General features: G+C 39.8%; 1 protein-coding gene across 10 annotated transcripts in view; it reads left to right on the plus strand.

Moving 5' to 3' along the window:
• The first annotated feature begins 920 nt into the window (after positions 1 to 920).
• The window catches only part of Pikfyve (phosphoinositide kinase, FYVE-type zinc finger containing), a 94,757-nt gene continuing 69,138 nt past the window's right edge, over positions 921 to 26,539 (plus strand). For 2 of the 10 annotated variants that reach the window (XM_029538253.1, XM_029538259.1), the window contains exons 1-8: positions 961 to 1,072; positions 4,941 to 5,121; positions 6,576 to 6,725; positions 6,964 to 6,999; positions 10,161 to 10,279; positions 11,196 to 11,367; positions 17,599 to 17,806; positions 20,436 to 20,525. In XM_029538253.1, coding sequence (XP_029394113.1) covers positions 4,950 to 5,121; positions 6,576 to 6,725; positions 6,964 to 6,999; positions 10,161 to 10,279; positions 11,196 to 11,367; positions 17,599 to 17,806; positions 20,436 to 20,525 — 947 coding nt within the window. In that variant the 5' untranslated portion in view covers positions 961 to 1,072; positions 4,941 to 4,949. Of the gene's footprint in view, positions 1,073 to 4,940; positions 5,122 to 6,575; positions 6,726 to 6,963; positions 7,000 to 10,160; positions 10,280 to 11,195; positions 11,368 to 17,598; positions 17,807 to 20,435; positions 20,526 to 26,539 lie in introns of all 10 variants that reach the window. The other 8 variants (XM_029538256.1, XM_029538260.1, XM_029538255.1 and 5 more) reach the window with 7 other exon arrangements.

The following is a 26,539-nucleotide window of genomic DNA, read 5'->3' on the forward strand; positions in this document are numbered from 1 at the left end:
TTCCAGCGTTGAAACCAACCAACCAACCAACCAACCAACCAACCAACCAACCAAATCTGGGTGGGAAATGCCTAAGTTCTAGAGGAAAAGAATTCTCAGAATAACACCAACCTTCAGATTCCTTTCAATGCTCCCCTGCAAAGCCCTATGTTTTCAGTAAGCAGGTTTTAGCTTGTTTTCTACTTTTAACGGACAGTTCTTTTAGCAGGACATAAATAACGGGCCATGTTAATACTAAGCTGAGCAAGTCAGGGCTTGATTTCTCTTATCTGCAACACAAAACCCGAATTAAAAAAAGCTATAGTCAACATCACTTGGGTCAGGCTCTGTGCCAGCTGTCTTTCATGCACTGTTCTACCTAATCCTCAAACAAGACCAACAAAAACATCATCATCATCATCAACAACAACAACAGTAAAACAACAGGGAATGAACGCTACTATAATTAACCCTCCTTTACCCACCAGAGGTCTGAGGCCTAGAGAAATAAGCGATTTGTTCAAAGACACATAGTTGGTTTTAGCGGAGTCCTGAAAGGATCCTGAAAGCTCACTACCTCTTCACTCTGGGCTACACAGGTGGAAGTCGGTCCAAGAGAGCTCTGAGAGCGGTCCTAAATTATGAGTGCTCAGAGTGTTGAACACATACGGTAACAGCCGACCGGCTGGCGTCTAATGCCCGGCGCGCGTGATGCTCACATGCACCGTCCTCCCTGCTTCCTTCAGGAAGGCTGAGGCAGCATTAAGTCCTCTGGGGGCCTAGAACGATCCTCTCTGGGTTGGATTCTTTCAGCCTGAACATCTGATCGGAAGGTCCAGAGGGCGGAGAGGAGTAGGCGGAGCCGGCCCTCGGAGTCGATTGATGATTGGTTAGAAGGGATACCGGGCGGAGCCTTGAGGTGGTAGGCGGAAGCGAGAAGCCGCAGTTACCGCGTAAGCCTCTGGGCTTCTCGGCGCGACCGCCGGCTGCCTGAGAAAGCCGGCGCGGCGCTTGGCCTCGGCTTCCCGGCCGAGAGTGGTGAGGCGGAGGCCGGGGAGGCGGGAGGCCCGCGGGGCCGGGGCGGGAGGCGAAGGTAAGGGAGGCGGCGAGGCATGGGCAGGCAGGGCGCGCAGTGGGAGGAAGGCCGGCGTGGGTCGCGGAGCACCGCCGGAGGGATGGCGAGGGCCCGGGGCTCTGCGGCCGAGTCTCGGCCGGGGAGCGGGGAAGACCCGACGGGAACCGGCTGGCTTCTGTGCGCCCGGCGGCCCTGGGTGGCGAGACCGGCCGCGGCCTCCCCGGCCATCTCCCGCAGAGGCTTCCTTGACACAATGGAAGTTCTCTTGCTTCTCTGTTTTCCTAGTGCCCGAACTTATTTCGGAGGTGGACCATGTCATCCCTTCCTCTGAGCGGGTGAGCTCAAGTCTCAGGGTGCAGGCTACTCAGGAAAAGAAAGTTCGGACCCACAGAAACCATTCCATGCTTGAGTGTGTCCACCAGCTTAAATGCTGGTTTCTGCCAGTTGAGGCTTTTATTTTCTCTTTTTTTTTTAACTTCAACGTAGTCCTTTTTTGAGGAGACTTTATTTCCGAGTAAGTCGTTTCCACTTTCCCAAGAGGTTCCCAAGAAAGGTTGAAAGTGAAATTTGATGGATGCATTTAGGAATTTAGGGTCTTCTGTCCTATTTAGGCTCTTAGGACATTCAGGGAAGGTGCAAATTCTGCATAAAGCAGGTTATTGCTGTGTATCTTAAGTGCGTAATGTGTTAAATGATGAAGGGTTGTTTCTTCATTCGGTGCGTCTTGTGTTGGTAGAGGTAGACGCCCAGCAAACCGCACCGTCTTGTTTTACATTTATTTGAGTCCCTTTCTGCCTCTCTGACCCGTTCCCCCTTCTCCCCCCCCCCCGGGGGGGGCAGTGAGAGACAGAGACTGACACACGTGAAGATAGTCTTAGTTTCTTTCTCTTCGATTCATTAGGTTAAGGCTTGTGACTAAGGTCAGGACTTTTCTGAGAAGCAACACTAATTTCCTGAGTCCTCCCCCTCCCTTCGCCTCTTTCTGGAAAAGTTACGTGGATCACACTGGTTTTTCCTTTAGTGTTTCTGTTGCACATGGGTCACAAAACGAACAATATGCCTTTCTTGATGGAAGCTAACATTGCTTGTATTCAGCTGTCCTGCATTAATAGATAAAAGTTTGAGAATTGTATTTAAGAAAAAAATGACCCTAGAAAATGATTACACTGCTGTTTGGAATTTCACCTACAATTTTCGAATGAGCTGATAGGTCAAGTTATTTCCTACACTTTAATACCGGATTCATTTTCTGATTTGCTTCACCAAGATACTTATTTCAAATCTGCATATACCACACTAGTGCAGAGAGACACTGCAGAAGTTATTGGATAAGTAGGTTAATTTTTCTAATTATGTATGCAGAAAGAGCCATCCTTTACAGCATAAACAGTTATTATGCTGCTAAAAATCAGAGTTGTAAATTTTTTGGTTGCTGGTGGCATGTAATTATTAAGTCTATGTGGTTGTATTTATGTTTTAGAGACTGCACTTGATGTGTGTTTTCACAATAATTTTTTACCTTCACATGTCCAAAGGTTAATGAAAGTTGTAGATATGGAAGACCTTTAGAAGTAATTCTAAGACTCTGTAGGCAGATTGGTTTCTGTGCTTTTATTGGTACTTTTGTGGAAGTAGAATATGTTTAGACGCATGAGGGTTTTCATTGCCATTACATCTTTTTTCTCTGGTGGTCTTTAAAACAAAACAAACCTTTGAATCTTTACTTGATCAATCACCATCTTAATACTTTATGCTATGGGATTGTAGTTGTATGTTAGCATTTTACAAGCTGTAGTTTTCCCACGGGAGAGCCTCCATCGAGGCTTCGTAAGCTGGACTGTAAGCAAGCCTGCAGGGTATCTTCTTAACTAGTGATTGATGGGGGAAGGCCCAGCCCCACTGTGGGCGGTGTCCATTCCTGGGCTGCTTGGTGGTCCTAGGTTCTGTAAGAAAGCAGGCTAAGCACTTGCTCATGAGGAACATGCCAGTAAGCAGCCCTCCTCCATGGCCTTTGCCTCAGCTCCTGCCTCCAGGTTCTTACCCTGCTTGTGTTCCTTTCCTGACCACCTTTGCTGACAAACACTGGTGTGGAAGTGTAAACTAAATAAACCCCGGGCTGGTGAGATGGTTCAGCAGGTAAGAGCACCCGACTGCTCTTCCGAAGGTCCTGAGTTCAAATCCCAGCAACCACATGGTGGCTTACAACCATCCGTAATGAGATCTGGCGCCCTCTTCTGGAGTGTCTGAAGACAGCTACAGTGTACTTACATATAATTAAAAAACAAAACAAAACAAAACAAAACAAAACAAAAAAAACCCTTTACTCCAGAAGTCATCCTGGTCATGGTGTTTCATCTCAGCAATAGTAACCCTGACTGAGGCAGTACTTTACCTGATACTAGAGGTCCTCCTTCCCTGTCTTTCTTCTTCCCTTTCCTCCTCTTTCCCCTACTCCATTGCCTTCCTCTTTTCTTCCCCCCATCCTTTCCAATAAGCACTTGTTGCCAAAATTCCATCCAAGTCAGTGGTTTCATTTCTGTTTTAATTTACTAATTTGAGAGAATCTTGAGTATTAAGAGACTACAGTTGGCTAGAATTGGAAGTCTGTGAATAATACAATTTTTTTTTGATAGAAGACTGTCAGAGAATTTTGTTGCAAGATTTGTATAGTCATAAGTCTATTTATTATTATCTCTGATTCACCCAAAAGAAAACTGTTTTAGTTGCCTCAATTGTTAATTATAGTAATAATTCTTACTTATGTGACTTCTAGGAATGTTGTGAAAATAAAATGAACCTATATATCTGATTTCAAAGGAGAAAATATTTCTAGAAGAATATGATGCCCTTTTTTGTAAAGTATAGATAGATTGCAAACTTTAGCATCTTTTACTAACACAGCAAAGGATATTTCTCTTTAAACTTTGAATCTAAGGGGAGGAAGAACCTCAGTCCCTTCCTATAACTTTATTTCGTGACTAGACTTACTGCTTTGGCCCGTTATGCTTTCTTGGTTACTTATAAACAAAAATACCTTTTAAGAAGGTCATACCTTAATGTCTTATGAGTTTAGGCTTATAAGGTGGTTGTGGAAATCCCAGGTTCCTGTGCCTAAGAGGAAAGAAGAGGAAGCTTGTTGATTTGAGCACTTGTCACAGGCATTACCAAAGCCCTTTGCTCAGGTTGCACAGACATGTCCTACAAGGTGGCTGGTTTTCTTTTCCTGAGATACATACATAAAATAAGGCTGAGAAGTTTATGTTATATAAAGTCAGTTTCCACTGTAACTTTATAAAGCTATTATTATTTTAACAAAAAACCTTGGACACCTATAAGCAATGGGATTTTTTTTTTGTCTGCTCATATTTATGTCTTACCTGCAGATTTTAAATGAACTTTAATTGTAAAGAGAATAAAATAATAAAATAAAATAAGCTCAGCCACCTAACCATGGTTTTAAGTGTTGAGGCTCTTTCCATTTACACAGCAGTGTTTTTTAAGCCTGAATTTTTGAATATTTGGACATAGGTCTCCTTATTCTTTTGTGTTTTTTTATTATTATTTTCTTTATTTACGTTTCAAATGCTATTCCGAAAGTTCCCTATACCCCCACCCCCACCCTGCGCCCCTGCTCCCCTACCCCCCTACCCACCCACTCCCACTACTTGGCCCTGGCATTTTCCCCTGTGCTGGGTCATATAAAGTTTGCAAGACCAATGGGCCTCACAGACTGTGTTCTTGAAGGGATCTGAGGGCTGGACCAACTTGAACTTGGAGACTGCAGCTCTCCTTGGAACAGAATTGTCACACCAGGGCTGTTTGGTTATTTGCCTGTTTTTCAGATGGTTTCTAAGGAATCTCTTTCCCTACCCGCCTTTCTTTCCAGACTCATGAAATGGCCACAGATGACAAGAGTTCCCCGACACTGGACTCTGCTAATGATTTGCCTCGCTCTCCTGCCAGCCCTTCTCACCTCACTCACTTTAAACCCTTGACTCCTGACCAGGATGAGCCCCCCTTCAAGTCAGCATATAGTTCTTTTGTAAACCTTTTTCGTTTCAACAAAGGTAAGATTACATCTTAAACCCCATAAAATGCAGTTTGAATTCTCTGCATTCCCTTCTTTAGTGTCTTGCTGTGTGGTTGCGAGAACGTGAAATATTAACAAGGTGGTGGCTTCAATCTCAGGTCACCAAGTCTTTCTGTCTAAGAAGGAAAAGATAGCATTTCATTGTAATCTGATTATTTGTATAAATTTAATTTAAAGTGGCTAGGGAGGTCCTTTTTAATGAGAAAGCATTTTTTTCTATATATTTTCTATCAATGTGCTTTGACTTAAGCTTACAGAATGAAACTTGTTTTGAGGGAGGCATTGGTAATACGATTTTAAAGCAATAATATTAAGCAGCAGTATATGGTTTGTATGTTTAGAAGCTTACATGCTGACAGCAGGCATGTTGGGATTTTTTGTAAATGACATAAAATGAACAGGTAAAGGATGAGTTCTTGAATGCAATGTTCATTGTTTATAAGCAGAATTTAAAATATAGACATATCTTGCTTTTTTTTTTTTTTTGAGACCAGGGTCCATTTTTTGGCTTTGGCTAACCTGAAACACTGTGTAACTTTGGACATGAGGCCATTTTCCTGTATTAGTCTTTTGAGACCTTTGTTGTAGGCATGAGTTACCATGCCTGATTTATTTGTCTTTATTGTTTTATTGTTTGAAATGTGTTAGAAGATAGAACCTGATTTTAGGAATTTAATAGTTTCACTCAGTAGATTTTTTTTTTTTTTTTTTTTTTTTTGTTTAAAGATAGGGTCTTACTCTATAGCCCTGTAAGCCAGGCTGGCCTCACACTCACAGAAATCTTCCTGTCACTATCTCCTTAGTGCTGGGATTCAAGGGATGTGCCACCACACCTGGCCTTTAGTAAAAATTTTAATAGTACTAGCTCAGTTTTCCTAACAGTTTTGTTATCGAGGATAACATTTTACATTTAGTTGTTGTAAGTTATGCATTTAGGAAGGTTTAAAAAGCACCCGGTGTGCTGGGCACTGTTTCCGTAATATAAAGAGACCTCTCCCATACACTGATCTAAAAGGTCAAGGTCTTATGTGAGGCTTGTGTTGCTTCCTTTAGTATGTTCACAACCTTACAAATGAAAAGCAAAACACACAGTTCATGTACACAAAGTGTGTGACTGTTAGAATGGAATTTCATTCTGTTTTTTTACTTTTTCTTTAAAATACTTAAAAATTAAAAAAAATAATTTTATTTTCAGTTATGTGTATGCATGTGTTTTATGTACATGTGTGTGAGTACCTGAGGAGATGAGAAGAGGCTTAGTTACAGGTGATTATGAGCTGCCTGACATAGGTGTTGGGTCCTTTGCAAGAGTGTTACATGCTCAGTTATGAATATAATACATGAATATTGTCTGAAGGAGCTTATCTGTCATCTTCTTGTTGAACTCTGAGCCTTAGTTTTTCAAGTAATACCAAATTTCCTTTGTCACAGAGCGAGGAGAAGGGGGCCAAGGAGAGCAGCAGTCTCCGAGTTCAAGTTGGTCCAGCCCTCAGATCCCTTCAAGAACACAGTCTGTGAGGTCGCCTGTACCTTATAAAAAGCAGCTTAATGAGGAACTCCACCGGCGCTCTTCAGTGTTAGGTAAAACAGCTCTTATTTCACTTTGTGTGTGACTTTTCATCTTTGTGCTTTCTGGTGATATGCCGAATTCATGTTTCTGTTACTTGGAACAGTCAAGTACCCTTCAGAATAAGTAAAACTTACTTACGTGATAAAACTTTTCAGTTGTTGAAAAGTTCTTCATCATGTCATTAAATGTCGATTATGCAAGCACTGATGTCTTGATTGCATTTTGATTAATCACTTGCTTGGGTTTCAGCAGAGAACACTTTGCCACATCCTCAGGAGAGCACAGGTTAGTTCCAACTTTATAGATGAATTCTGCACTTATTCTTGGATGCTAGTGAAGTGTGATGTGCATGCCACTGGCTGCAGAACACTGTCAAACTCCATTGGTGGGCTGCTGATTGCTGCTGGCCTTTGTCTTTGTTGGTCTTCACACTGTCAGTGTGGCTGGATACACTGTGGATACACTGTCCCGCTTGCTTGCTTGTTCTCCATCTTGTGGTACTACATTGTCACCTCGTGCATTTCCATGCTTTTCTGATGGGTGTGGGTTGGGAATCTGTGTTTAATTTAGGGACTACAGGTGGTTTAGGTTTTATTTGTTAGATTGTTAAACTCAGTGAAGTGGTTTGCTCACCACTCTAGGTGATAGAAGTGCAGAGGCAGTAATTCTATAGAGAGGAGAGGTGGTCCATTGGGAATCACTTGTCCCTAAACCCCATATCTGTCCTGTCTGGCTGCTCCCTTCCACGAGATCCTTGAGTGAATGATAGTTGTATAATGGTGGTTGGCAGAAGGATATTTTACTGCTTGTTGAGGTTTTTCTTTCTGAAATAAGGAGGAAGAAGCTAGTAGAAGAGGTGTCTTTGCTGAATGGCTTGAATGAGCTGGCTGGGTAACCCCCACACATTTCCTAGGGCAGCCCCCTCAGCTCAGGTTCTATCATTTTAAAAGGGAGAGTTGGGAGATGGAGGGGCAGAAAATTTTTGTCCCAGATTATTTAGGTTTAACCCCAACCTTACTAAACTTCTTAGTTTTTACACCTGACCCGTGTTAGGAGGATGAGGCAGGAGGATTGCAAATTCAAGTCAGCCAGGAAATACTAGTAGGTTCCAGACCAGACCAGTGTAGGATACACAATGAGACCTTATCTTAAGTAGCATAAACAAATCACAGCAACAGAATCTGACCCAAGGCAACACTGTGCTATATTTGAGGGTGCTCTTCTGACTAAATTCCATGCGGAATTAAAACACTGTTGCCTGAAAGCTTTCATTTCCTTTTCCTTGCTGAACTCAAGTGTTTAGTTTTTCACACAATGCCAAGCTATCCTTTGCTGCAGAGGGAGGAAAAATGGGCCAAAGATCAGTCTGAATTTCTTAAAATTGAGGAATTGGACTAGAATTCAGCCTGCTAGGGATTGCAGAGTTGTAGCTTGCCAAAATTTGCTTTTATTGTTATGATAAACTTGAGCATAAGCAGAGCTTTTCTCCTTCAGTGTGGTTCCTACATTCCCTGTCTAATTGAGTTCAGTTCTTGGCTTTTACAAACTTGGAGGCCTTTGAACTTAAGAAGTTTGGGAATGCTTGCTTAGTCAAATACATTTTTTCCTTAGCTGTTCTTCTATAGATTGGTAGTTCTCCTATCTTAGGGAAGTTACTTGGTTTTCTAGCATCCATTTTACAAAGCAGTAGCTAACGTTATTGTGTCTAAGGGCGTTGATCTCTTTTCTTTCTCTGAGATCAGTCAGGGTCTAACTGTTCACTCTTTCCCAATGGAGGAGGATATTGATACCTTTCTCTTCCAAGCAGCTAAGTGCAAAGAACTTGACAATTTATTTTTGGTGGTGCCACGGATCACTGCCATTATGATTCCTACAGCTTTGTGTCTCCTTTTAGGACTTATAATCATGGAGACTTTTTAAATCATTGTTTGAGATTCAAGAAAAATTTAGCTGTAATACATGTTAGCATAGCACATCTCAGATATATGCTGCAGTTAAGATAGGTGCGGTTTAGATGAGGTGTTATTTTAGTGATTTAACTGCCTTAAGAAATTTTGATGCATTTGGATTTATACATCTCTCACTCTTTGCAGTCCCTATTTTCTCCCCTCCCAACCAAAACAAAATGCCTAGTAGGAAACTAGTAAATAGATAGATTCAGGGTGGGATATTTCCATTTTATAGTAAATTACCTTATAGAAGATACCTTTTGGATCCTCAAGTAGATGACTAGAGCCAGAGACAGTGTCAAAGCCATAGTATATGATGTTTTTGTCACTATACATTGAAACCTATGATAAATTAATTTATAAATTTGGCCAAGAGATTAATGTCAGTAATGCTAACCTAGCACATGTAGCAGTATAATCAAGTCATGTGATTGTGATCTGTTTCTCTTGAGCTAAGACAAATGTTAATATTTTCAGACTATGTGACTGAGGACAACTGAAACCTTGGGAAGTAAAACTGGGATATGGAGGAATTATATAGATTAGGGAGACTCCACAGGTTATTAGGTTAATGTGCTTTAATTAATAAGGATTTTTTTTTATTTTGTTTGTTCAAGCCACTTTAACCTGAGATTTTGAAACTGCTGTAGCCAGGAATAAATAGAAACTTCACTTGTAATTTTCATCTAAAATAAGAATAGGTAACAACTATGGTAGTTTCATGTTCCATTCTGGTCACAAAGCTAAAATTTGGGCTTGTTTTATTATTAATATATTTGCTTTCATGTTTTTTTTTTAAGTGCAAATGATCTCTTCCAGTGTGGCAGGATTGAGGAGGTGGTGGGTAGGGTGTGGGTATGGGTTGTCAGGTTCAGGATTGAGGAGGTGGTGGGTAGGGTGTGGGTGTGGGTTGTCAGGTTCAGGATTGAGGAGGTGGTGGGTAGGGTGTGGGTGTGGGATCCTGGATGTCCTGTAAAGCCTGCCGGGATCTGTGGAGAGTTGATCTGTCAAGTTTCTTTCTGATGATCTGCTATAGAACTGACAGTTTGGTCCTATTGTTTACCTATCTGACTTTTGGGACCAAGTTAGATTAACTCTCTGGGATTAATTTTTCTTCTGCTCAGTGTTTATGAGGAGTTTATTATTTATTTGGTTGGGAATTAAGTGTGCAAGAAATCATTAGTAAATTCTGGACATGTAAGTGATGCTTCCATTTCAACCATCAAACCCATCAATTTTATTTTTTTTTTCAGATAGTTCTTACATAGCACTTAATTACATGTAAAATAGTGGTTTATATGTAATGCATACTTTCAACAACAAGTTACTTTTGATAAAAATCAGTTTTATCAGTGTTAATAGCTGGGAGAACATATATGCAAACAGTGGGGATGATTTGTATTATATTACACACACACACACACACACACACACAGCTTGAAATAGTTACTAAAACTATGAAAACAGTTATTTTCTTTTTAAAAATATCTGACTCAGACTCCAGAAGGAAAGCAGAACCAGCCTGTGGAGGTCATGACCCACGTACAGCTGTTCAGCTTCGAAGCCTCAGCACAGTACTGAAGCGCCTCAAAGAAATCATGGAAGGAAAAAGCCAGGTATTGTAGAGAAGCCTTGGGAGATTTTTTTATTAATCACTCATGGAGATCATGCCATGACATACTGTCACTTAAGTCAAAGTTTATTACTTCCTCTGATTGTGAATACCAGAGTTTTATACATAAATCCTTAATTTGTTTTATTTTTTGTGTAGTCTAATTTTTCTTCCTTGTCTTTTTTATATTTTGTTTTGGGGTTAGTCTGTTAGGCCAAGGCTTGTACATATTCTTCAGCAAGATTTATTATTTTTGTTCATAAATATGGTTCCACTTTTCTTTTGTCCCTTTCAGTGACTAGTGAATCTAGCACATTGCTTTTAGATAGCCCTTCTTTCAGTGGTTACATTAAGTAACTCATCATAAGTCCGTAGACTTGCAAGCTGGCCACTCTTTCCTGTATTATAGTTCCATTTTGTGTGTCCTTGTACTAATACTCTGTCTAAAGTTACTGTAGCTTTAGCCTGACTTCTGAGAGTGGGTGATTTAAGTGTAATTTTTCTTTAACATTGTCTTGATCTCTCTCTCTCTCTCTCTCTCTCTCTCTCTCTCTCTTTAACATTGTCTTGATCTCTCTCTCTCTCTCTCTCTCTCTCTCTCTCTCTCTCTCTCTCTCTCTTTCTCTCTTTCTCTTTTCTGGGACAGGGTTTCTCTGTGTAGCCTTGGCTGTCCTAGAACTCACTCACTCTGCTGGCCTAGAACTCCCGAGATCTGCCTGCCTCTACCTCTGAAGTGCTGGGATTTAAGGCGTGTACCACCACCAGCTCTGTCGTGGTCATTTTAACCTTTTGCGTTCCATCTGAATTTTAGAACTAGTTTGTCATCTGCAAAAGACATCTTCTAATATTTCTTTTGTCATTGCAACTTAATACTCATTATTTTTAAGAAGCCCTCACACCACGCATTTTTGTTGTTATAGGACAGTGACCTGAAACAATATTGGATGCCAGATAGCCAGTGTAAAGAGTGCTATGACTGCAGTGAAAAGTTTACAACCTTTAGGCGCAGACACCATTGCAGACTGTGTGGGCAGATTTTCTGCAGTCGTTGTTGTAATCAAGAAATCCCTGGAAAATTTATGGGCTATACAGGTAAATGCATTTCCTTGATAGTTGTTATATTTAAAAGTCAAATTATGAAATAGTTAAATAGAAGGCCAATATTTTAGACATTTTTTTATTTTGGGTTTTATATTTATATATCTATACAAGGTATAATTATAAGGTATGATAGTGAGAAAGAGATAGACAGCTTTGATTTTAAGAACTTTGTGCTTGAGTAATAAAGGAGGTGATGTTTACAAGTAACTAGAGGAAAAATATAGCTATTATATAAAAATCTAAAGTAGCATTAGTGATTATTAGATAAGATAATACAGATTTTTAATTTATGTTTCTGTAGAGGTTTTAGTCACAAAATAAAGGTTGACTTGACGTACATGATAGTATACTTTGGCAAATTGTATTCCACTTATATTACATTAATTGGGAATGTAGTGAAATTCTGGTAATGGAGAAAGTATAAGGACATTGAACCACGGGCAATGTATTAATGCAGTGATTTGGGAATGGAAGGTAGGACTGGTCTTGTTTTGTAACTAGTCTTGACCATACACTCTTCCCATCTTAGTCATGCAAGTGCTGGGTGTACAGATGCTTCAGCACCCTGGAGTTTAAAATTTTATTTTCTCATTTATTTGTTTGTTTGTTTATGGTTCTGGGTATCGAATGCAGAGCCTTTTGCATTTAGGAAATCACTGTCCCACGGAGTTATGTCCTCAGTTTGAGAATGTGCTTAACATGTTTCTCATGTTATTTTAATTATTATAAAGATCTTCCTTATTGTTTATTTTTAATGTAAGTTGCTATAGAGTTTATAATTTCATAATCTTCCATTTATATTATGACCATATCTTTTAAAATTATTTTTTTAACCACTAGTCCTTTTTACTATTACTTTTTCCCTATCTTGAATTTACTTTACTTGCTCGAGTTAACCTTTTGTATGCTTGTTTGATCACTAGTGTGTGTCTCACTGATTGTTGTCAGCCTTCATAGGCAGCTTTCTTCCTCTACTCTGTTCTTGTTCACCTCCTTGCAGTTTGAGACTCTTGGCATCTTAGCTTAGCAAGCACCAAGGTAACAGGAAGTAAGCCTTATAGCTTCTTCTTCTTTTTAATTGCTTTACTTTTGTATTGCTTGGGATCAAACTCAGCCTTGTCCGTAGAGATAACTACATTTGTATAGTTCATGAGCTGGGAATTTGAATCTTTTTTTTTTTTTTTTTAAAGATTTATTTATTTATTATATGTAAATATATTCTAGCTGTCTTCAGACACTCCAGAAGAGGGCGTCAGATCTTGTTACAGATGGTTATGAGCCACCATGTGGTTGCTGGGATTTGAACTCCGGACCTTCGGAAGAGCAGTCGGGCTTACCCACTGAGCCATCTCACCAGCCCAGGAATTTGAATCTTTAAGCTCACCCTTTTTTGTATTTTGTGTTCTACATTTAGGAGCAATGAGCTAATCTCATATTTGTTGGTTTGACAGGTTTGTCAAGTATTAACCTGAGCACTGTCAATATTCAATTAAGAATATCCAGAATTATTGCCTTCTATTTTTCTGTTGCCTTACCATTTCTCTCAGTCTTCTTGTTACTATTAGATTTAATCCCAGCACTTGGGAGGCAGAGGCAAGTGGATTTCTGAGTTCAAGGCCAGCCTGATCTATAGAGTGAGTTCCAGGACAGCCATGGCTACACAAAAAAACCCTGTCTCAAAAAAACCAAAAAAAAAAAAAAAAAAAAGGTTTACTTTTTTAAAAATTTATTTTAAGAGTTATTTTGTATTTTATTTTTTTTGTGTGTGTGTGTGTTGCAAGTTATATATGTGTATAAGTTGTGTACCTAGTGTGTTCACAGAAGTCAGAAGAGTGCATTGGAGCCCCTGGGATTGGAGTCACAGATGGTGCTGGGAATTGAATCTAGATCCTCTTCAAGAGCAACAAGTGGGGCTGGTGAGATGGCTCAGTGGGTAAGAGCACCCGACTGCTCTTCCAAAGGTCTGGAGTTCAAATCCCAGCAACCACATGGTGGCTCACAATCATCCGTAACAAGATCTGACTCCCTCTTCTGGAGTGTCTGAGGACGACTACAGTGTACTCAGTGTATTATATGTAAATAAAATAAATAAATAAATAAATAAATAAATAAATCTTAAAAAAAAAAAAAAAAAAGAGCAGCAAGTGCTCTTAACCACTGAGCCATCTCTCCAACCCTTTTATTAATGGTTTAAGTTGAATGTAATTAGAGAACCAATTTCAGAAATCTCAGAGCCAATTCTGAAAACTTACCCCTAAGCTATTGTGTCTATAAAACTGTTGTTGCACTGAATCTCTTACACTGAATCTGTATCTTTCAGTTGTCTCTACAGAAGTGGGACCAATGGGTGGATTTATCTATAGCCAAGGAATCAACTCAAGTGCTTGTGCAGTCTGAAGTTATCAGGGTTAGTCAGCAGGGTGCGGTGCTGAGACAGTGTTCTCTTGATTTTGGAAACTTTAATCTTTGTACTTGAGGCCTCAGCTGATTTGATGAGAGTCATACTATGGATGATAATCTTCTGTATTTAAAGTCAGCTATAGTGTTTGTTAATTACACTGGAAAAACAACAAAACCAAATGAGCTTCAACTCTGGTGTTTGACCAAAAATTTGTTTAGGCAAATTATCCCTTTAAGTTTAACCCTTGCAGATGGAAAATGTATTTTGGATACAATTGCACACTTAGACCCTAAATAAATATAACATACCTAGAATTTCGATACATAGAAAAATCAGTGGGTTGGGCTAATGTGGCCGCACATGCTTTTAAGCACAGCATTCTTCATGGAATGAGAGGAGTGCTGAGGCTTGGCTCTGTTTCTTGGTTTGATAATTTTATTCTTAATGGTTGACTTCTTAAGGGAGTTTATCCTTTATGGTCTAAGCCAGCCTTTGCTGTGGTGAAAATTGAAAGTCTGTCCTCAGTTAGTAATTTCACTTCCTTAATGTGGTGAGTTTTGATCAGTGGCAGTGATTATCATTGCACTTTTTATTTGTTCTAGACTGAAGGTTACTTTGTTTTGTTACTGTTTACTGAATTCTGATCAAAATGATATAGTTTTCTTTACTGAGTTTTAATACATTTCATCTGCTAAACTGCAATCTTAGAAATTAGTAAACTAGTGACTTTTTTTTTTTTGATAAAATAGAATTATATAATAGTTTCATGGGGGGGGGGGCAGGGTTTCTCTTGTGTAACAGAGCCCTGGCTGTCTTGGACATGCTTTGTAGATCAGGCTGGTCTCAAACTCACAGACATCCACCTGCCTTTGCCTCCTGAGTTCTGGTATTAGAGGCATGCACCACCATACCTGAATATAATACTGACTTTAAAATGAGACAATAAAAGGCAGTTTAGTATACTTGGTAGTAATTTATGGTAAATCATAGTATATTGAACTTTCAGAAATTTTGTGTATCACTTCAGATTTTTATATTAATGTTAAGGTATAATTGATGTAGAATTATTTAATAACATGCTATTTAGTGAACAGTTAAAAATAATAGCCTTGTTATTCAGTAGTGGGCTAAGTTCCAGAAATGTATCCCTAGGAGCTTTTGTCCTTGTGTGAGATTGTATCATAGAGAATGCTTAGGATTAACCTCTATTGAGGTATAAATTCTGTAATGGCAGGAAGTGGTCTCCTTATTATTAGAATTAAAATGATCAGGTAAAGAACAGCCAAACCTGACCACCAAGCTTCTGTTCCCTGAAGCACATGCACCTTCCTCTCAGTGAACCCCAGTGTCCTTCCTCCCAGGCTAGTTCTGAAGGCCTTATCCTTTTGTCTGCACCTACCAGAAGACCTTATTTTCCTGCCTCTACAAAGCGGATGTGTGCCACCATGTGGAACCTCTCTTTTAAGATGGTGTCAATATATTGCCCAGACTGTGCTTATGTAGCCGGCCAAATACCATTATGGCCCCTCAAAACAGTAATTTTTTTTTAAATATTAGAAAAGAAATGATCAAAAGTATAACATAGTAAAGATAAAAACTAGTGACTTGGTTGTTTATCATCAAGTGTTAGTTATATTCATGATTCAGTTTTTATGATATATGTCTTATGGTTTAGTGACTTACAGATCAGTAAACTTATTTAAATCAGCCTCAGCAAAAATGTGAATAATATGCTACCCTATAACATGATGATGACTGTTGTACCAGGCCCCATTTCAGCCCTATTATAATCTCACAAAACTGCTCGTGTGTGTGGCCTGTTGTTAACTGAAAAGTCACGTGGTACATGGTGTATTTTGCCTCTTAGCACAACAAATTGTTATGGAGTCACACCAAACAACGTTATATAAAAATAGGGTAGAAATGAAACTTATTTTAGGACAGGATTGTATCCTAAAAAACAGGTTTAGAAATATTAAGAAACTCTGTCTTCCTAGGAACTATTTCTGTGGTGTTGCAGATTGAAGTCAGGGCCCCAGCGTTCTAAGCAAGCACTCTATCACTGGGCCACACTCTTAGCTAGAACATTTCGTTTTTAGTTCACTATGAAAATTTCTTTTAGTTTTATTCCTATATATCATATTGTATGTAAGACCCTTTTCCATTAGTTTTAAAAAACTGTATACCACTAGTTGATAGAGGAGATCCTACAAGACCCTTTGCCTAGACGAAGAGCTACATGGCTGCTGAGAGAGGGGAATCAGTCTTCCCCAGAGACAGGCCCTGAGATAGCTTATCCAATCTCAGACGTTCAGCTCTAAATACATATGAATAATACCCGCTACATTGGGCTCCGTGTGTGTGTGTGTGTGTGTGTGTGTGTGTGTGAGAGAGAGAGAGAGAGAGAGAGAGAGAGAGAGAGAGAGAGAGAGAGNGAGAGAGAGAGAGAGAGAGAGAGAGAGAGAGAGAGAGAGAGAGAGAAATCGAGAACAATTAAAGAAGAGCTCATAAAATTGAAGGGAGCTGGGGGGGCATGGGATGAAGAGGGGAGAGGGAGAGTTGGAATTGATGTAAATACAGTACTCATCTATGTAATTCTCAGGAGTTTTTTTAAATTAAAAAATGCACTATTCTGGAGACCATTGTCTAGGGCTTCATTATAGAGACATTAATATTATTTCCTCCCTACTTGTTGCCTAGGGAAAACAAGTTGCTTCTGTTGTGTTGGTTATTTAGAATATGGAACTCTTTTTTCATTGAAAGAGGGCTCTTGTAAAAGTAACTTTTATTCTCTGGTTGTAATTGTTGTTTGTGAGCTTACTGCTTCTGTCTGTTAACCTAGGCCTAGTCCTGGAAGTTTCTAGCCTCTGTACAATCTTAGCTAGCCCTAGAAGGTTTTAGCCTCTGACACTTGCTTCTGACTAAATTCACCCTTTCCTGGTTCGTTCTGGACTCTAGCTGGTTGGTTCAGCTCAGCTGTTCTGGGTCAAGCTCCTCTTCCAGCTGACTTACTCAATCTGGCTTTTCTCTCTGCCTCTGAATCGAGCTGCTTGGCCTCAAACTAAATAGTAATCTTTTCTAATCTTCTGGCTCCTCATTTTCTTGGTTGATGTGTTTTTGCCTGTGTCTAGTTTGTTTTCTCTTCAATCCGTCTCTTTAAACCTCTAGTAAAACAGCCTCTTTCTCCTCTTTCTCTCTCTCTGCTCTTCTCTCCCTCTCAACTCTACTGCACTGCTCTCCAGTATTCCTGTACTATACCCTCTTGCTCCTGTGCTGTCTGCCTCTCCCTTAAGTAGCTTCCCTTTCCTCTTCTCATGAGAGTTGGGCATATCCCATTCTGTCAAATCTTTCTCTGATTCGTCCCTTTTTCTACCACTCAATTAGACATCACTTTCAAACATGGGTGCTTCCTTCTACAAACCAAATTTACCTTCATTGTTTGGGATTAAAAGTGAACACTAAGGCTGTGTCTGTATTCCAGCCAGAGGGATTAAAGGTGTATGCTAAGGGTTGAGCGAGAAATAGGATCCATTAACTTTGATAGATCCCTCATTTTGAAAAAATATTCTTATCGCCATGGTTTTATGTTACTATTACTGGGTCTTTTTTTTAAGCCTATTACAGATATTTGAAGTAATAGGGATGCTTGGATGAATTTATTGCAATAATCGAACATGTACAGCAGAGCCAAGTATTTCACTTTCTTAAAATGCCTTTTTGATAGCCTTTAGTTGAAGATACTCCTCTTATTAAGGTACATATTAACACAGATTTAAAGTATTTCATTAAGTGATATATTTCCTTATTACTTTTCCTCCTAGGAGACCTCCGAGCATGCACCTACTGTAGAAAAATAGCCTTAAGTTATGCTCATTCCACAGACAGTAATTCCATTGGGGAAGACTTAAATGCTCTTTCAGATTCAACTTGCTCTGTGTCTATACTTGATCCAAGCGAACCTCGGACACCTGTTGGGAGTAGAAAAGCCAGTCGTAACATATTCTTAGAGGATGATTTAGCCTGGCAAAGGTACTGTAATGTGAATATAATTTGATTTCAACTTGAGAAATGCTTAGTCCTGTGACCTTTTTCATTAGCATTTCTTTTTATTACCTGCAAATTTACTGTCTTTTCCAGAGAAAAATCATAGATGTTTATGGATAATGATCATATTAACAACATTCAAATAGAAGTGCATAAGAAGAGAGTTTTTATACCTTTATCATTTACTATTCTCCTATTGAAACCAAGAACAAATGCTTGCATGTGCACAATTCTTACAATATTTGTTGAACAGGCAACAGAAGTCATTGATACTAATATTCCTAGTGTAGTCTTCTTTGAGAAAGGAGAGCATTCCTCTAAAATCTGGATTTGTTTGCAATTTCAGTTAGGTTTTCTTCTTCAAAAGGAGTTTTGACATATTTATATCTGAAGATGCTTTGCTGGCAGATTGTAGATAGACACACCTCTTTACAAGTTAACTAGAATTATTTATATTAGAATAATAGGTTCATCAGTTTCTGAAATTTAGTGAAATCATCTTACATATAATTCTAACGAATTTAGAATTTTCACTTTTTTTTTTTTTTTTTTTTTTTTTTTTGAGACTGAGACAGGGTCTCTATATAGTCCCAGGTATCCTGGAACTCACTCTGTAGACCAGGCTGGCCTCTAACTCACAGAGATTCACTTTCCTCTGTCTCTCAAGTGCTGGAATAAAGGCTTGTGCCACCACACACAATTTAACTAATGTTTTCTGGTGAGTAATTTTCTTAGTTACTTCTTAACAAAGAGAATAATAAGTATATTGTATATTTAAAAGGAATGAAATAAATTATAACTACACTCAGCATATATGAACCCAGGGACATAGAAAAGAAAGTCACAAATCATATATGTACTTGGATTCTAGTTCTATAATGTTCAGAAAATATATAAATGAAGATAAATGCTCAGGAATGCAAATGTGGTAATTATTAGTTACCTGTCTTGTTGCTGTAACAGGATGCCCAACACAAACACCTTAAAGACTTAAAGTCCCAGGGAATAGAGCCCATCTTGGCAGAGGAGGGATGGCAGCAGAGCAGGGTGCTAGTCACCTTGTGTCCACAAGGCAAGAAATGAGAGCTCTGAAGACCTGTGCTCGGTTCCATTTCCCCTATTCTTCATTCAGTATGGCACCCCAGTGCATGAGGCAGTACTGCCCATATTTACATGGGTCTTTCACCTGAGTGACCAAGCCCGCCCAGTCAGTCAACAGGGTCTCAAAGGAGGAAGTGAGGATTGAAAAGAAAAAGACATTAGGCAACATTATAACATGATTCTAGCCAGTGCTGAGGCTGAAGCGGGTTTCTTTTTTCCCACTTAGCTTTTATACCATTCTAGGTACTAGCAGAGAATAGGGTCAGTTCTTAGATCAAAGACAGAGTAATCAAACAAGGTAATTAACAAAGAGATCAAACAAGGCAATAAACAGAGGCCCCTGGTCACTGTTTCTAGGAGCTTTTCAGGATGACCAAGATAAAAGGAATGCCACATATTCCTTGGTGAGTTTACTTTGTGCTTTGTATTTGCCCAAATGTGAATATTCTTATCTGAGCCTACTTTCTTGAGCTCAGTGACAAGTGCTTGCCAAATTTCTATAAGCCGGCCCCCAAAGCTCTCCACATCTTAGTTAACCTAATCTAGATAGTCCTTCACAGACATGTCTGGAGATTATTTCAATGGTCCTTGGCAGCAAAGATTAATCATAACAGTGATAAATATAAAATTTATTATGGGCTCTTTGGGATTAGGGAAAAGGATGGTACTGGGTAGGGGAACACAGGCACTTGAAAATGGTGGTAGTGGAGTTGTTTTTTTTTTTTTTTTTTCCTTAAGTTGCTAGATGGCTCTTTTGATGTTTGTACCACCATAGTTATACCTTACATTTTATTATTTAAGTGATTCTGTATTTACTTAAAAAATATGAAGATTAGATATTTCAGCTTTTTGTTATTTTAGTTAGCAATGCTTTTTATTTGTGTGTGGTCCACTTGTCTGAATTCAGAATTTAGGCTCTCTCTGTGTTAACAGTTTCATTTTCCATTAAGTCATAACATCTTTTTGGTAGGAAATATTTTCTTTGTTGACAGATGTGGGTGATAAAGCTTGGAAAGATTAAGTAATGACCCTGATGTCACACAGCTAATAAGAGATAGAGCTGTACTTGGACCTTGGTCTGTCAGACTCTTCTTGTGGGTTGCAAGGAAATGAGTTTTACAAATCACCTATCCAACCAAATTTTAAGATTTATTGACATTTAGTTCACTTAAAAATGATCAGTTTTTGATATTTAATATCCTAGAGATGACACTACACTTCTTTTTGTTTGTTTATTTGAGAGAGGATTTTTCTGTGTAGCCCTAGTTGCCCTGGAGTAGACCAGGCTGGCCTTGAACTCACAGAAATCTGCCTGCCTCTGTTTCCTGGGTGCTGGAATTAAGGGTGTGCTGCACCACTGCCCAGAGAAACTGCACTTTTTGCCTCAAATAAATTAAGGGCGAAAATGAACTGCATATCTAATCTTATTGTTGATGGGAAAATAATTTGCTTTTAAATGTTAAAGCACTTATTATAGCCCCAAATGACCCCAGTATTTTAATTTTCTTTATAGTTTGATTCATCCGGATTCCTCAAATAGTGCTCTTTCAACAAGACTCGTATCTGTTCAGGAGGATGCTGGGAAGTCTCCTGCTCGAAACAGGTAAACTGTCAATAAAGAAACGACTCTGACTTTTATTTATGTCCATTGTAACGAGAACAGACAAGCAAAATGGTGAGACTGTTTCAAAGCTCTGTTAGGTTATGTTTTCTTTTTTGGTTTAGCTCTTTCAGATATTTTCTGATGATGTCAGGTACTGGAACCTATCTTCTATCTAGTAGTTTAGTATGATGGCCTGAAGGATGTAAGAAAATGAGCCATGTAGGCATTCCTGTGAAAGTATGCACCAAGAAAACAGAATAGCAGATTCTTAAGAGGGAGCACACCTGGCCAGGAATATAAGAAGTCCTATGAGCTGCAGTAGTGTCTCACGAGAATGTGTGGTCCAGATGTTTTAATCTAGTCTAAGATGAGGACCTATTGGAATTAAACAATTTTTTAATTGCTTTGTAAAACTTAACTTATATTTTACCTATTTATTTTGACACATCTTCATGTACATTTTAAAAAAAAAAAAAATCCTTCAATTGATTGATTTCAGCCCTTAGTTTGATATTTTCTCCCATCTACTTCTCTTGTGTCTATGTTTGCTTCTTTTTGTTCTAGAGCTTTCAGATATGCTTTTAAAAAAGTTGCTGGTTTGAGACCTCTCCAATTTCTTTGTGAAGGAACTTAATGCTATGGACTTTCCTCTTAGCACTGTTTCTATTATGTCCCATATTTTGGGTATGTTGTGCCTACATTTTCATTGAATTCTAGAAAGTTTTTCAGTTTTTCCTTATTTCTCCCTGAGCCTAGTGATCATTCAGTAGAGAGTTGTTTAGTTTCCATGAGTGTGTAGGTTTTCTGTTACTTCTGTTGTTGAAATCCAGCATTAATCCATGGTGGTCTGATAAGATACAAGGGGTTATTTCAATTTTCTTATATCTGTTGCCACTGGCTTTTGACTGGACTGTATGGTCAATTTTGGAGAAGATTCCATGAGGTGCTGAGAAGAAGGTATATTATTTTCTTTCTATTTGGGTGAAATACTCTATAGATGTCTATTAGGTCCATTTGATTCATAACCTCTGTTTCTAATCTCTGTAACTAACCTCTGCTTAGTTTCTGACTTGATGGCCTGTCCATTGGTGAGAGTTGGGTATTGAAGTCTCCCACTATTAATGTGTGTGGTTCAAAGTGTGATTTAAGCCTTAGTAATGTTTCTTTTTTGAATGTGGGTGCCCTTGCATTTGGGGCATAGTTGTTCATATTTGAGATGTCATCTTGGTGGATTTTTTTCTTTAATGAGTAGACAGTGTCCTTCCTTATCTCTCTTGATTAATTTTGGTTGAAAGTTTATTTTATTAGATATTAGAATGGCTATTCCAGCTTGTTTCTTGGGGTCCATTTGCTTGGAAAACCTAGCCTTTTACTCTGAGATAATATCTATCAGTTGCTGAGGTGTGTTTCTTGAATGCAGCAGAGTGATTGATCCTGTTTTTGCATCCATTCTGTTAGCCTGTGTCTTTTTAATTGGGTTATTGGATCCATTGATGTTGAGATTAATGACCAATGATTATTAACTCCTGTTATTTTGATGTTAGTGGTGGTTTTGTGTGTGTGTGCATGTGCGTGCATGTGAGTGTGTGCATGCATGCACTTGTGTGCACATACTTCCCTTTCTTTGGTTTGCTACTGTGGGGTAATTTCCTGTGTTTTCTTGTGTGTAGTTAGCTTCTTTGGGTTGGAGTTTTCTTTCTAGTATCTGTTGTAGGGCTGGATTTGTGGATAAATATTGTCTAAATTTAGTTTTGTCTTGTAATATCTTGCAATTCTGTACAATAAAAGGACTTCTGGAGGTATTACCGTCCCTCATATTAAGCTGTACTACAAAGCAGTAGTAATAAAAGCCATATGGTATTAATGTAAAAACTGACAAGATGATCAGTGGAATAGAATAGAAGACCCAGATATAAACCCACACACCTATGGACACCTAGTTTCTAACAAAGAAGCCCAAACATACAGTGGACAAAAGGAAGCACCTTGAACAAATAGTGTTGGTCTAACTGGATGTTTGCGTGTCGAAGAATGCACATAGATCCATATCTATTACACTGTACAACACTCAAGTCCAAGTGGATCAAAGACCTCAACATAAAACCAGATACTCCAAATCTAATAGAACAGAAAGTGAGGAACTGCTTTGAATGCATTGACACAGGAGACAACTTCCTGAACAGAACACCAGTAGCTCAGGCATTTAAATCAACAGTCAATAAATGGGATCTCATGAAACTGAAAAGCTTCTGTAAGGCAGAGGACACCATCAATAGCACAAAACAGCAGTATACAAACTGGGAAAAGATCTTTACCAACCCTATATCCAACAGAGGACTAATATCTAAAATATATAATGAACTCAAGAAATTAGACACTATCAAACCAAATAACCCAATTAAAAAATGGAGTACAGATCTAAACAGAGAATTCTTAACAGGAATTGCAGAAAGAATGGAAACAGGCAACCTCGGGAGGTAGGATGTTGGGGGGACCCTCCAGAATGTACCAGAGACGTGGGAGGTGAGAGACTCTCAGGAATCAAAAGGAAGGACCTTAGATGAGATGCCCTACAGTGGGGAGAGGGAACTTGAAGAGCCTACTCCAGCAGAAAGTCAGGGCATCAAGTGGTTACCATCCCATCAAGTAGGTTACCATCCCACAGTCGAAACTCTGACTCATAACTTCCTGTCTGAAAGAAAGAACTGCAGGGATGGAAATGGAGAGAAGTCTGAGGAAAAGAATGTCCAGCGACAGGCCCAAGGGGAGGTTCCAAGGCCGAACACTATTATTGAGGCTATGGAGCGCTCACAAAAAAGGGACCTATCATGACTGCCTTCCGAAAGATGCATCAAGCAGCTGAAAGAGTCAGATGCAGATATTTGCACCCAGTCAATGGACAGAAGCTGCTGACCCCTGTAATTGAATTAGGGAATAGCTGGAAGAAGCTGAGGAGGAAGGCGACCCTGTAGGAGGACCAACAATCTCAATTAATCTGGACCCCTGAGATCACTCTAACACTGGACCACCAGCCAGGCAGTGAATACCAGCTGATATGAGGCCTCCAACACATATACACAGCAGAGGACTGCTGGGTCTGGGTTCAGTCGGGGAAGATGTTCCTAACCCTCAAGAGACTGGAGGCCCCAGGGAGTTTAGAGGTCTGGAGGGGTGGGGAGTGGGGACATCCTTGTGGAGATGGGGAGGGAGGGTGCAGGGAGGAGGTATGGGATATAGAACATACAGAGGGTGGACCGGGAGGGGAATAAAATCTGGAGTTTAAAATAAATAAATAGTAAATAAATAAATGATAAAAAAGAGAAATGTTCAGTGTTCTTAGTTACCAGGGAAATGCAAGTCAAAATTATTCTAAGAGTTCATCTTACACCTTCCATCATGGACAAGATAAAAAACTCAAGTGATAGCACATGCTGGTGAGGATATGTGGAGCAGGAGGAACAGTCCTCCATTGCTGGTGTAGTGCAAACTTGTACAACCACTTTGGAAATCAATTTGGCAGTTTCTCAGAAAATTGGGAATAGTTCTACCTCTAGACTCAGCTATACCACTCCTGGGCATATACTAAAAGATGCCCCACTGTAGTACATGGACACTTGCTCAATTAAGTTCATGGCAGCTTTATTCATAGCGACTAGAAACTGTAACAGCCTAGATGTCCTTCAACTGAAGGATGGATAAAGAAGATGTGATACCTTTACACAATGGAGTACAATTCAGCTATTAAAAACAAAGACATGAGATCTGCAGGCAAATGGATAGAACTAGAAGATACTATCCTGAGTGAGGTAACCCAGACCCAGAAAGACACGCTTGGTATGTATTCACTTATGAGTGGATATTAGCCATGAAGTACAGGATAAATGTGCTACAATCCACAGACTCAAAGAAGCTAAGTAACAAGGAGGGCTCAAGGGAAGAGTCTTGAATCTTCACTCAGAAGGGGAAATAAAATAGCCATTGAAGGTGGAGGGAAGGAGGGGGAACTGTATGGAAATGGGGTAGGAATCAGATCTGGGGAGGAGGGTGGGTGTGGGCTGGGAAAGAAAATGGAAATTGATGGTGCGCTATCTCTGGGACAAGCTGGAGACCTGGGACCCCCAGGAGTCTATGGGGGTGACCCTAGTTGAGAGTCCTAGCAGCTGGGATGTGGAGACTGAAATGCTACCTCTTATAGCTATTGGGACTTCTAGCAGAGGGAGGTGGGGACACCAACCCACCCACAAAACCTTTGACCCAGAATTTGTTTGTCTATATGATGTGCAGGGGTAAAGATGGAACAGAGATTGAGGGAATGGGCAACCAATGACTGGTCCCATGGGAGAGAGCCAACCTCTCACATTATTAATGGTACTATGCTATGTTTGCAGACAGGAGTCTAGGATGACTGTCTCCTGTGAGGCTTTGCTAAGGACCAGGCTTGGCTTGGAGAGGGGTTCTGAAGAAGGGATGTTAGGGAGTGGCAAAAGAATGACTTGAAAGTCAAATTGTGGGTACAAGCTGATGGTCCATGTTTTGCTAGAGACAGTTTTCTCTGGAGATACAGCTCATCCATACAGTTCAGCTCTGCAGACCAAGGTCCAGTCTTTTATTTACATATCAATTCAGTTATTTATTCTAGGTTCCTTTTGATTATCTCACAAATCAACATTCCATGACCCCATGCCCCAGATTCTTAGTAAAAGACAGCAAAACATTTTTTTTTCTTTTTCTTTTTTGACATTGCAAATAAATCCAGAGATCCGCCTGCCTTTGTATGCACAGGTAATAAGCTAGCTGGGTGGGATCTCACTCTGAGATCGGCAGCCACAGCCAGACCTAACCTCACTCTGTCCCAGGCTGGCCTTCAACTCAGGAATCTGCCTGCCTTGTATCTGCCTGCCTTTGTATCTTTTTGACAAGCTGGCTCACAGTGTAGCCACCTCTGCTCTTTAGGTCTGTGAAGCTCCTTGTACAATTCACATTTTATCCTTATATTTTGCATAGTTGAGAGATTATATATATTTGAACTCGTGTTTTCAGAGGTCTCTCCTACAGCCTTAAGGGCTGTCCTGAAGATCTCAGTGTTTACCATTTTGCTGAAACATTAGCCATATCCTTGACCCCTGATTCATGCTGTCTTTGATTATCATAGAGTCAAAAACCTTGGTAGAGAGATACTCTTCAATAACCTTTGCAGGGACAATATTTCCCATTAACCTTGGCAGGGTTTTACATGAAGTAATATATATGCATTTTTATACAAATAAATGTCATGATCTGCAACCATCAACACTCATGGAGGCACATGCCCTGCTGGCTCTGTTCCAGGGGCAGGAAACCATATTACACCATCCCTTCCATATAGCTAAACAGGACTCATCAAGGCTTCCTCTGGTAACAGATGGAAACAGATGCAGAGTCCTACAGCCAAACAGTAGGCAGAGCTTGGGGAGTCTTGTGGGAAAATGGGGAAAGAATTGAGGAAGCTGGGGCAGGGGGTGTGTGGTCAAGGACACCACAAGATCTATAGTCAACTAACATGGACCCATGGGGGCTCATAGAGACTGAATCACCAACTAAAGAATATGCATGGACTTGCTCTAGGTAGGTTTCCTACACATATTTAGCAGATGTGCAGCTTAGTCTCCATGTGGGTCTCCTAACAGTTGGAGTGTGGGGGGGGCTGTATCTGACTCTGTTGCCTGCCTTTGGATTCCCTTTCCCTAGCTGGACTGCCTTGTTGGGCCTCAGTGCTCACATCCTCAGAGGATGTGATTACTGTTGCTCTAACTTGATGTATCCAGGGAGGATTGGTACTCATGGGGGCATCTTCTCTGTGGAGAAGGGGAGCGGGTATTTGGATGAGGGATTTGTGAGGATGGGACAGGGGGTGGGGTGGGGTTGGGGGGGAGAGGAGGGAGGGGTTGTGATTGGGATACAAAGTGAATAATTTAATAAACTAAGGAAAAAATCATCCAAGAACAGTGCCATAGTTTTTGTTCAGGTAATAGATT

Source organism: Mus pahari, chromosome 5, assembly GCF_900095145.1.
Source record: "Mus pahari chromosome 5, PAHARI_EIJ_v1.1, whole genome shotgun sequence".
NCBI classification, from domain to species: Eukaryota; Metazoa; Chordata; class Mammalia; order Rodentia; family Muridae; genus Mus; species Mus pahari.